General features: G+C 37.2%; 1 protein-coding gene across 1 annotated transcript; it reads left to right on the forward strand.

The window, feature by feature from the left end:
• Positions 1 to 82: 82 nt before the first annotated feature.
• TMED5 (transmembrane p24 trafficking protein 5) lies at positions 83 to 8664 on the forward strand. Its single transcript, XM_079313689.1, has 4 exons — positions 83 to 348; positions 2610 to 2707; positions 3372 to 3555; positions 5789 to 8664. Exons 1-4 carry the CDS (start codon positions 169 to 171, stop codon positions 6005 to 6007), a joined length of 681 nt encoding a protein of 226 aa, XP_079169815.1. The 5' UTR covers positions 83 to 168; the 3' UTR covers positions 6008 to 8664.
• Positions 8665 to 11791: the final 3127 nt, after the last annotated feature.

Below are 11791 nucleotides of genomic sequence, written 5' to 3' on the forward strand. Positions count from 1 at the left end.
GCGCCGGCGCCGCGGTGCACTGTGGGCGGGCGGGGCGCGGCGCTGCCGGGCGGTGATTGGCGCGGCGGGGCGGAGGGAGCGGGGCGATACCGGCCCCGCCCCGCCCGGGGCGCCCCGCCCCTCGGTGCGTGCGCGCGCGGGGGCTCCGCGCTCCGAGGCGCTGCCGCGATGGGCCCGCGGCTGCTGCTGGTGCCGCTCGCGTGCCTCGCGCTGCTGCTGCCGCCGCCCCGCGCCGCCGAGTTCAGCCCTTCCCTGGACAGCGACTTCACGTTCACGCTGCCCGCCGGCCGCAAGGAGTGCTTCTACCAGCCCATGCGCAAGGAGGCCTCGCTGGAGCTCGAGTACCAGGTCGGGCGGGGCGGGAGGGGGCGTCTCCGCGCGGGGTGTCCCGAGGGGAGCTGAGGTCCCGCATCCGCCGTGCCGGCGGCCCCGCCGTGTCCGGGCCGTGTGCCCGGCGGCCCTGGAGCGGCTCCGCCCGGTCCTGCTGCCCGCAGCTCGCTCCCGCCTTGCCGAGGCCGCAGCCTCGGCCCGAGGGGCAGCGCCTGCCCAGGGACGCGGTGCCTGCCCCGAGCCCGAGCTCTGCCCGCAGAGCCACGCTGCACTTGTACACTGGTACAACTTCTGCCTTCGGGAGTTCAAAATTAACTTACCGGCCCTTTCAATTATTCTAATAAGTTCTTTTGGTGATTTGGGGAGTTTTTTGTTTCTACTTTAGAAGAGCTCAAGTCGCCATCCTTGAAAAGGGGAGAATGTAGAAAATTCACGGTTGTGACCTTGTGTTGTAGCTCCAAAGCATAAGGAATGTTGTGCTGATGCACAGAGCCCGTACTTGCCTATCTTTGTGCAGATATTGAACACCTTTCATCTCAATGACGAAACTTTTACAGAAGCAGCCCAATTTAACAGACTATCATTAAGATTTTGATGTCCTTAAGAAGAGTCGAGTTTCCCACAAATGTCTGGAATAGATCTTGATCTCAGGCTATTTTTCCTCCTTAAAATGAAGACTTTTATCCAGTAAAATAGGTACAGTGAGGGAAGCTGCACTGAATATACTTCCACCCCATTACTGTGCCTCTAAGTGGGCCAGGATCTGTCTCTCTTCTCCCTCCAACTATTTTTCCCATCTGTTTCCCAACTGAAAGACAAAGCTGAAATTCGTGGTTTTTTTTAATACTGCTACATGCAAGAATGAAAGAGAGGCGTTCAAGCTTTTTTTAGAAAAAAAAGCACCCTAAACCAAACAGAAATTTATTTTGCACAGAGTAGGATTGTTGTTTGATCATAAGCTAAATAAAGACATTATTTTAAAAAGAACTTGTGTGTGTAACTTTATATACATAACTTATTTCTACTCAGGCATAAATTTCTTAGCAGTGCTGTGTACAGTAATGACTTGGTTTTCTGTTTGAATGTGTAGACAAGGAACTCTGTATATAGCTGCAAATAGATTTATTTTGTACTTAATTAAATTAGTGGCTAAAGCATAAGAATATTTAAGATAGGATGCAGGTCATTCTCCAAAGACATAAGATAAACACAATGCTAATACAAAGGTTCTTTTCTGGATGTTTAGACTGGATCATAGTCCTAAAGATATGTCAGTATGTATGATTTTTAATTTGATCAGCTTTTAGCTAGTAATTTTCTTTGTCCTTTATCCTTTTTTAAGTGTCTTCGCTGTCAGCTTAAGTCAGTGTAAATTTTGCTCTCCTTTTCAGCAGAAGCAGTCTGCTATACTCAAAAAACTCACTGGAAAATAAGTAAACAAAAAATTCCCCTAGCATGGACTTAAGTAATGTCACAAAAATGATCCCTCTGCATCCCCTTATGCAATTACTACCTTCCCTGTAAAGAATTTCTACAACACAGTAGGTGTGGTGATATAACTGTAGCTGGGTTACACAGCTAAAGCAGCACAGCTTTGTAATGCTGTAGACACTCCCTGAGAATTTAGGAAGATAAACACCTTCAATTCCTTCTACCTTTGGGAAAAGAGAATGCCCTGGCAGAATTCAGACCTTAAATGTGCATCAAAAGGTGAAAAGATTTTGTGGTACAGCTTTGATTGACATAAGAGGTTTGGTCCTGTTTTCAGCACTGTTAATTCACCCAACGAAGAGCTCTTAGGGGTGACAGCACATAGTGTACAAATATGTGTAACATGTATGTACAAAAAAGTGACTTGTTAGAACAATTCTGCCACTGAAATGGGAGTAGTGCAGGTACTTACCAATCAGTGACATCAGCCATAGAAATGCCAGATTTCATCATCTCTTGTTACTTTTACAGGTTGTCTAACCCTGCCTGTCAATAAAACTGCATCCATTCTTAAAAGTAGTTAGGGAGTGGTATATAAGCCCAGCCTGGCAGGTTTAGATTGCATTTAGTTTAAAATTCTGAAATTGCTAAAATGCTTTTAGGTTCAGCCATTTTTTCATCTGTTTCCAGTTCATTTGGTGTCAGGTCATCCAGACAGTAATCTTTCAGATTCTTTATTTGTCTGTTCCCTTATCTAAAAACGTTTGCCTTCCCTAAAAATGTTGCTGTCAGTGATGCAATCAGGAATTCTGTTGGTCAGAAGTTGGTTATTTTTGTTTGTTTCACAGGTTCTAGATGGAGCAGGATTAGATGTTGATTTTCATCTGCTGTCCCCAAAAGGTGAAACTCTAGTTTTTGATGAAAGAAAATCAGATGGAGTTCATACGTAAGTTTAAAATCTTCAAACTCAAAAGTGTTACATAAAGAACTTTACTGGTTTCTTTAGCAAATACAATTAAATGAAGTACTGAAGTAAATTGAGAACTTTTTATTCTAAAGTATTACAAAAGACTTTCTAATAGGACAGTTTGAGAATACCAGTTTTCCTTTTATAAACACTGAACGTTCTTTACATTAATTGCACCATGAAGTGAAGGGTGTTTTTGTTTTAATGATAACTGTTAATGTTCAGTGGAAAAAAATAATTATTATGGAGTTGAAAAAGGTCTCTAAGTCTAATATCAAAAGATCATATGAAATAAGATAAAAAATACCCTATTTTTCAATCCTTTTGTCAAAAAATGTAATATTTGCTGTAATTTTACTATACAGCATAAGAATTCTGCTTATTGTGCCTTTTTTTTTTTTATTATTAGCAATGATTTAAAATACCTGAAAAGAAATGAAAGCAAGCTGCTGTCTTCATAATTTGAGCCTTTGGAGTTAGTGGGATTGTGTCTTTAGAGTTCTTACTTTTATACAAAAAGAAGATTTGCTTATTTTCAAGCGCACAACTTTCAGTTTTAAAGGGAAAGATGTGCTTACAAAAACTGACTTTTTGAGAACCAGCACAGAAAGTGTAGTTAATAATTTTTTGCTTATATACACAGGGTGGAAACAGAAGATGGAGATTACATGTTCTGCTTTGACAACACATTTAGTACCATTTCTGAAAAGGTGATTTTCTTTGAATTGATCCTGGACAATATGGGAGAAGATGGTCAAGATGAGGAAGACTGGAAGAAGTATGTTACAGGCACAGATCTTCTAGACATGAAATTGGAAGATATTCTGGTTAGTATTTGGTATTTTATTCTATTCAATGTAAGAGCATTTGGAAGAAAACTCAATGACATGTAGCCATTCTGCCTTGTTCTGTTGCATCATACTGGAATGTATTCCAGTTCTATATATTGCTTTTACTAATACAGGAAGTCTAGCACCATGGATCTCTTGTTTACAAACAGAAACTTGGAGATCTTTTCAGAATAGGCCTTCATCAGCAAGAAGAAACTGCCTAGCTCTTAGTCCCTTTGTAATTCAGCTTTCTTTCTTCCTACTGCTAAAATGAGACATTCTTCCCTAGCAGCAATGAAATAAATACTTTGAGCAATAAAGTATTATTTGGCCCCAATGATGTAGCTGGAATTACTACATAATTTTCATCAATATTTAAAGATAAAGTACTGTGTTAGCCTCTTCATTACATCTTTGCAGAAGTATGGATTATTGTTTCTATCTTCAGTAAATTAGATATTACTGTATTAGGTTTCTTGCCCCCAAATTTTACTACACCTTTTCAAACTGATAAACAGAATGAAAGTTAATTTTTATAAACTACAGGTTCCTCTTTGCAGACATGGAGTGGTTATATTTGTTTAAACTGTATGCTGAGCCTGTTTGATACAGGATTCAGATTACTGCTGAGTCAAAACTCTTATCCCCCTTATGATCATTAAATATTGAGATTACTGTAGAAGCAAAGGATTGCTTGGTGCTACAATACCATGGTTCTTAATGCTTGGTAGGATGCAGTAGGCTATTGTTGGATCACAGCTACAGACAATAGGTATCTTTAAAAAAAAACCAATCCAAAACCCCAACATCTGCACACACTTACTGAATATATCATGTAGAAAATACAGTGTATTATATGCCATAAACATAATGCAGATTTTTAAATAATGAAACAAAAAATGTTTAAAATGTTTTATAGGTGTGTAACACACTTTTAAATAATAATAAAACCAAATACTGAATCTGAAAATTTGAGCAGATCTTTAAAATTGGTAATCAAGACACTTAGAAAAAAGCAAAATTTATGTGAAGCTGTGAAGAAAATCCCACTTGCACTTAGAAAATACTTGAAGGGATTTCACAGATACTTGTTTTCATAGTGATATCTCTTCCAAAAGAAAATATGCAGAACTTAGCTTTGAGAGGCTTGAAAATCATATAAAGTAGGTAGTTTTTGTGAAGTTAAAATTAGTGTTTCATCCCATTGTTTACTTAGCCAAGTATTACTTTCCCTGTAAGCTCTATGAGTAGTAACATAAGCACTCAGTAGTTTAATTCCTTAATGAGAACACATTTTCTGGCAAAAGTGAGGAATTATGTCTTACGTTTAAAGCTCTTGTGTGGTGTTCATTTTCCTTATTGTGTAACAATGAACTTTATCATCATAAACTTATTTCACTCCCCAGAATGGATATTTTGAAATATTTTATTAAATATGAAACAGAGAAAATATTACTGCTGTGTTTAACCTTATGGTTATGGGGGGCTTTTTAATTATTAGCCTCCTCTTACTGCAAATGTTACTCTTCTCACTAAAAGTTACTTCAGAATCCATAATTATATCAAGAACATAATTCAGCAGATCATAGGACCAAATGTTTACTTAGTAAGTGCAGAGTAAGGTGTGAATCTTGAGCTGCTGTTGTCATGGATGGAGTGTTCAAGTACTTCCTCTAGTTCAGAGTCACACTCTGTCCTTTGCTAAAATTCTTCTTTTGTATCAAGGCTGAAGCAACAGTTTATAGCCACTACAGTGGAAACACCAGAAGTAGACAGGAATGCAACATTACTGTACTTTCCTTTTGCTACAGATATAGCCCTGATTGTAGTTTCCATTACAACATCTCCTTAATTACATTGTGCAGCAGAAAAACCTCTAAATTTGCTTGCCACTACATAATTTGTTTTGAGACAAGTTCTGCAAACTCACTAGTTTTTATTTGTCCAAATAGGTTTGATTTCTCTCTTACCTCCCTATCTGTGAAAGAAAAAAAATTACTACAGAACACTAATGCTACATTAATTACATCTTTTTAGGTGATACACAATGAACAGGCTAGACAAATTAATGAAAACTGTGATATGTATATTTTAAAATGAAATTAACTCTCCACTTGTCAAGAAATTAAATTATTGGTGGTAATACAGTATCCATAATTGTGCATGTGCTGCAAGCTGTACACTTAATTCCGTTTTTTTTTCCTAAAAATACTCTTTTGTTACTTACCAGGAATCCATCAACAGTGTCAAAGCCAGATTAAGCAAAAGTGTCCAGATTCAGACCCTGCTCAGAGCATTTGAGGCTCGTGACCGAAACATACAGGAAAGCAACTTTGACAGAGTGAATTTCTGGTCCATGGTCAACTTGGGAGTAATGGTGGTGGTATCAGCTGTTCAGGTTTACATGTTGAAAAGTCTCTTTGAAGATAAGAGGAAAAGTAGAACTTAATATTCATATTATGATCATAACAATATAACAGGTATGGGGGAGAAGGGGAGCAATAAACTACAGAAAGTAAAGACCTTTCAGATTCTTTTGAACAGACAGTAAAAATCAGGTTTGCAATTCATGTTGGGCTTTTTGGATGTGATAGTGCTGGTTGTGTTTGTGTTTGGGGGTTTTCTGTTGTTTTTTTTGTGGTGGGTTGTTGGGTTTTTTTGTTTGTTTTTTTTTAAATGAACATAATGCCTCCCAAGCTCTCCCATTTTTCCAAATGCTACTATTTTTTTGTACTTGTAGGATTTGTTAATGATTGTTAATGCCTACTTTATGCATAGCCCACTTGGTGCATATGCAAAGTAATGTTAATATAACTGTCATTTTCTTAATTTTCACATAAAAGTTCAAGTAGTAAATTAGATATTGGTTTAGGTGCTGTTAAATTCTGATTAAATTTACATGTGCCTAAGTTTACAGGATTAGTAGTTACTGTCATTTTTCTTCAAAATTACATGTTTTTAAAAATCCTCAGTTTTTGTTTCTTTGGCATCATGGAGAAACACTGGGCTAACTATGTAAGAACATGAGATCTCTTTTTATAACAGATTACTAATATCAGCACTTTAAAAAAAAGCACCATCAATGTGAACAATTGGAGCAAATAGGTACAATTAATGTTCATAAATCCTTTTGTCCTGTAGTTGCACAATTGTATTTTCCTTTTTGGCTGTTACATGAGACAAGTGACTATATGGTATACAAACAAATAGAGGCACACTTTGAACTATGATTTACAAGTTCTTAGTTACTGTAACCTCATGTAATAGATTACTTTTTAAAAAGTAATTTCTCATGTTTTTTCCTTTTAATAAAGGCAGGGGGTGTCATGATATGCCAAAACAAACTTTGATTGCTGTAGTCTCAAAATCCCTCTTATTTTCCACTTCATTTTTGTTACAAGTATGACTAATGTAACAGTCAGCACATGAGCATATAAAACCAAAGCTGTTCATCCAAACTCTCCCTTTTTGCTCACCCTCACAAATCTTTTAGCTATATAAGTACATTCTTCATATAACCCATGTTTCTGTACCTAGCTGTTCATCTGAATAAGGCACAAATCACAGAAGCAGTAAGTTTTGTGATCAACTTAGTATCACTAAGGCAAAGCTAATACCAAGTCAGAAATTCATAATATCTAGATGAAGTGGTTTTTAACAGTAAAGTGAGGGTATAGTTTTTGCCAAAACCCCTGGTGCGTGAGAATTAATTTTTTCCAGTAGTTTCAAGTTAGTAATTTTTACAGTGTGCCAAGTCATTGGAATTTCTTGTATAAGTATGTTAACTACGTTTCATTGTAAGAGTTTTGGGTTTTTTTAATTTTATTAAAAACACTTTTTAAAAAAGTGTTTTAAAGAAGTATATGTAGTAGTGTTGTGCCTGTTGTGGAGTCATCTGTATGAATGGCAGAGTTGCAACTTTTAAGACTTTCTGTGATTAAATATTGTTTTATTAATAAAAACAGGGTCAATATGTACATTGATGAAATACGTTGTTCAAAAGAAACAGATGCTAGCAAGGGCTACAGACATAGAAACAGCACTTCAGCTTCAACTTCAGACAAGAGGGCCTAGCAATAATATTTCTAAATAGTTTTTATAAGCAAAAGTACTATTATTACAGAACTTGTTATAGTGGGCTCTAAAGGCTTTTGAGCTACTTCATCTTTCTGCAAAGCTGTGCCCAAAATAAGACTGTACCCCTTTAAAGTTTTGTGTATCTTACTTCCATATGATGCTTTCTATTCTAAACTGCCTGGAGGTAGAAAGTTTATTTCTATGATAAGAACAATGTCTAGGAAAAAACAATTCTTTCAGCTAGAGTAGCAAATAATGTTTTCCTGCCATTTCCCTGTCCCTCTCTCAGTAGCATTATACCATGTTGTTACCTTTGCTTGCATCACCACCTGTGATGCTCCAAACCATCTGCAAAATGCTGAACCAGCTCTGGGAAGCTGTGACTAAGACATCTACCTCTGCTCTCCAAGCTACTAGAATCGAGATTTCAGCTTAGAACTCCCAACAAATAAGCTCTGCCAAGTTTTCCAAGGGCACCTTAAGGGATTTGGTTTCCCAGCTGCTCTGCTGTGCCTCTCTATAGTTACACATCAGTGGCAAAACTGTTTGGTGTCCCAGTTTAACCTGCTACTGGATGCAGCCTGCTCTGATCAAAGATGCAGGACTGCTGCAGTTCAGTGTCTCCTGTTACAAGCAGCAATCTCTGGGAGAAGGAAAACACAACCATCGGCAGCAGAGTTCGTCTGGAAGAAATTACTGTTTTGCAGCTAAGAGCTCTGACTGTATTTGCTCTTCATTCAAGGTCCACTAGAGAAAATGAAAGCAGGAATAACTAGAAAGGTTCACTGACTTTGGCAGCTGGAATATGTTTATGATAGGTGAAGGATTTGGTATTCAAACATGCAGTTAAGTAACATTGTACTTGGATTTTGAAGAGTAGATTGCTTTTGACTGTATACAATTTACAAAGGAGAATATAAATTACATTTTTTTCTTAATGGACTTTTTATTCAGAATTAAGTGTTTTAAAACTTGCAGATGTTGAATAATTATGCAAAACTGATTTTCAATAAATCAAATTTAAACCTGTTTTTGTGTTGTTTTGTAATGAAGAATGCTATGAATGCTGCAAAAGATAAAGAATGCTAAGCTAACAGAAAATTTGGTTTTAGTAATGCAGCTTTTTCATTTCTTCCTCATGCAGTGTTCAAATTCAATTCTTAATCACTGTAAATATCAACTTCATCAGTGCAAGTAATTTAACATTCACACAGGTGTCAGATTAGAAAGACACCAACCTCAGGGTCTAAGAGGAAGTATTTAACATACTTAACTGTATTTAAGCAGCAAACATCAACAGGAAATAGTACCACAATCACAAGCTCACAATTAAGAATCTCATAAATTACTACTAGTTATTAATCCGTAATACTTTTGCATTATTCATAAAATAATATTCAAAATCCTGAGAATAAAGCTCAAAATATTGGAGCATTTTTTTCAGGTAATTGAGCAATACACGACAAATCCAAGCTTGTTTACCATTTCATAAGAGCTCTCAGACACCCAGGCCTGTCCGGAAGCCTGCAAACCACATTGTTCAAGTAATGAAACAGGAACTTCCTTTATGCTGTGTTTTGAATCAACAACACAGATCATGAAATGCTACAGTACAATGTTATGTTGTCAGATTGGGCAATTAGTGGTAGAAGGAACAGTGATTTGACTTGAAAAAGTAAGTGAGCAGTAAAAACTCTCAAGAGCTATTTTTGGACAGACGTGAGAAATACCTGCAAAAGTTCCCTTTGCTGATCTCTCCAAGCGTGCACCGTGAGATGTGACACCTTCTGCCTTCACTTCTGTACAGCACAGCACAGCCTTGTGCCTCAGGCTGGCACCTTGTTCCTCATGCTCAGCAGTGCGGCACGGCCTTGTTTAACTCTGTTTGTCAAGGTGCAGCACCATCCTCACTGCATGACCACGTGGTACAGTGTTAAGACCACATTTTTAAAGATTTTACTCCATTAGTCATAGCAATTACTCTTTATTTTTTCCTCCTTTCTGGAGTTTTTGGATTTTTTTTTAATATTTATATAGCGATCTGTTCTTAAGATTCATTATCCCCAAAATTTAATTAAGACAGCCTAAAACTAGGAAGACTGAGCTGTATCTGATGTCTTTAAAAACTAACAGTTCCCTTCCTGTGTTTCAAAGAATTCTCGAGACTTTCATTTGAGAACTTAGCAACCTGTGGTGTAGACAGGAAACATTGATCTCTTAGTTACTGCTAAGAAACAGTTTCTGTTTAGCCCTTCCTTTTCCAGGCTGTCCTTCAGTAGTACTCTCTCACAGAAATTCACTATTCATACAGGAAGAATGCTGTATGAGTAGTGAGGTACAGAGGTGAGTAAGCATAATTTACACAAATCACTACAGAATTTAAAAATGCAATCAAAAGCTACACAACTTACTGGTTTTAAAACTGACAATTCACATGACTGTTGATTTTTATCAAAGGCAAAGGTAGCAAAATAGTAATAAAATAACTAAAAACAACTTAGAAGTAGTATTAAGCTACTAAGAAGTAGTAAGCTGCAGAAGTTTCACCAGAAGCATCTGAGTTATGCCTCTCATGCTACCTGGTGCTATAACTGTTAATGAGACTTGGAATCCACAGACACAAACTCTTTTCTTCCCTTGGTACCCAAGTTTCTGGAAACGATGTCCATCCTCACTTCTCCACCTACTACCTGGTAAACTAGAACACAGGTACATAAGGAAGGCATAGAGTTGCCAAAAGAAAAGTTCAAGAAGCATGTATCTATACATTTCAACCTTATGTTAAGGGACTTGAAATTAAACATCTAATAAATAAAGGTCCTTTCCTTTTATGCTTAAGGATTTAATGGAGTTAAAACTTTTCCAGTTGGTCATTAATTCCCTTTCCCACAACTTTCAACTAATGTTGATGATCTTTAGAATTTCTGGTCTGCTATCACACAACCAATTTGTGAAGTTATGAATACCAAATTTGAGCAACCATGTAACCAAGTAATACAGAGCAGGCAACCTTAGTAATGATCATGAATGAGAAAAACAGGTACATAGCAAAGCAGTAACTATCCCACTGCATGGTGACACAAGTAAATACAACAGAAGCCAAGTTTTGAAGTAAATGAGCTTAAGAGTAAAACTGTAGATGGCAGGATTGGAAGGTACTGTGTTGAACATTAAACAAACAGAAGACTACAAAACCAAAACCACATGGAAGTCAATCAGTGCCAAATGCTAAGTAGCTAACAATAGGAAGCAAACTGAATACTGTCAAATTGAGAAGCTGGAAACAAATTAGAACAAGAACAAACACACTGGCGAAATAGCATCAGTAAACAGATTAGAAGGGAGACTATAAAAAGAATGGTAAGAACTACAGCTGTATTTGAAAAATAATTTGGTTCTAATGAAAACCAGGACAACTGTTGATATTGTGGTGTATGGATCTCAATGCTGAAATATGTACAAACCTGATTTAAAAAACAGCAGAGATGAGCTAGGTGATAACATTAAGGGATTCAAAAATGCAAAGCACTAAAACACCAAGACAAAACAAAAATCTTGTTTCATTGTTGCTCAATGACAAAATTGAAAGACAGCAAAAGCACCAAATTTCAATCTTGTTCTCAGATTGCGCACAGCTTATCCTGGTACTTGTCTTTTCTTTCCATTGTCCTGCACTATCTTTGCTAAAAGACAATTGTTTCTCTCTCCAACTTCCTTCAGCAACTCCAAAGGAGACACTTTTCCCATGTCTTTCATTTCATTACACCTCACCTATAGATGATCCAATTTATAAAAAAACAAAACAAAACAATAAACACCAGCAAACTTTTCTACGGACATTGACAACTCCAAAGTTTAATACATGCATTAATGTTTTTCTAGTTAAACTGGGTATCAACAGATCTGACACCTCCATATACCCATGGGTGTTTAGCCATCAGATGAAGTTCAATATTGACCAAAGAATGTTTCCTGAAACCTTTACTCCATTTCTACAGAATTGCATTATGCCCTTAACTGGAGTGTTATTTTTCATTTACACAGATGTGAGGCAACTAGAGATGTGCCTGAACATATTACCTGCATAGCATTTGCAAGACTCATCCTCTTCACTTTGTGCAGAGCTGATACTTCTGTCCAGTTTATCCTTATGACT

Source organism: Erithacus rubecula, assembly GCF_903797595.1.
Source record: "Erithacus rubecula genome assembly, chromosome: 10".
Taxonomy (NCBI): Eukaryota; Metazoa; Chordata; class Aves; order Passeriformes; family Muscicapidae; genus Erithacus; species Erithacus rubecula.

What these genes read in the sequence shown, in the direction of transcription:
- TMED5 (XM_079313689.1), top strand. Translation starts at nt 169, where the DNA reads ATGGGCCCGCGGCTGCTGCTGGTGCCGCTCGCGTGCCTCGCGCTGCTG. An exon ending in AAATCAGATGGAGTTCATAC is followed by an intron (nt 2,708 to 3,371) that starts GTAAGTTTAAAA and finishes TTATATACACAG; the next exon opens with GGTGGAAACAGAAGATGGAG. An exon ending in TGAAATTGGAAGATATTCTG is followed by an intron (nt 3,556 to 5,788) that starts GTTAGTATTTGG and finishes GTTACTTACCAG; the next exon opens with GAATCCATCAACAGTGTCAA.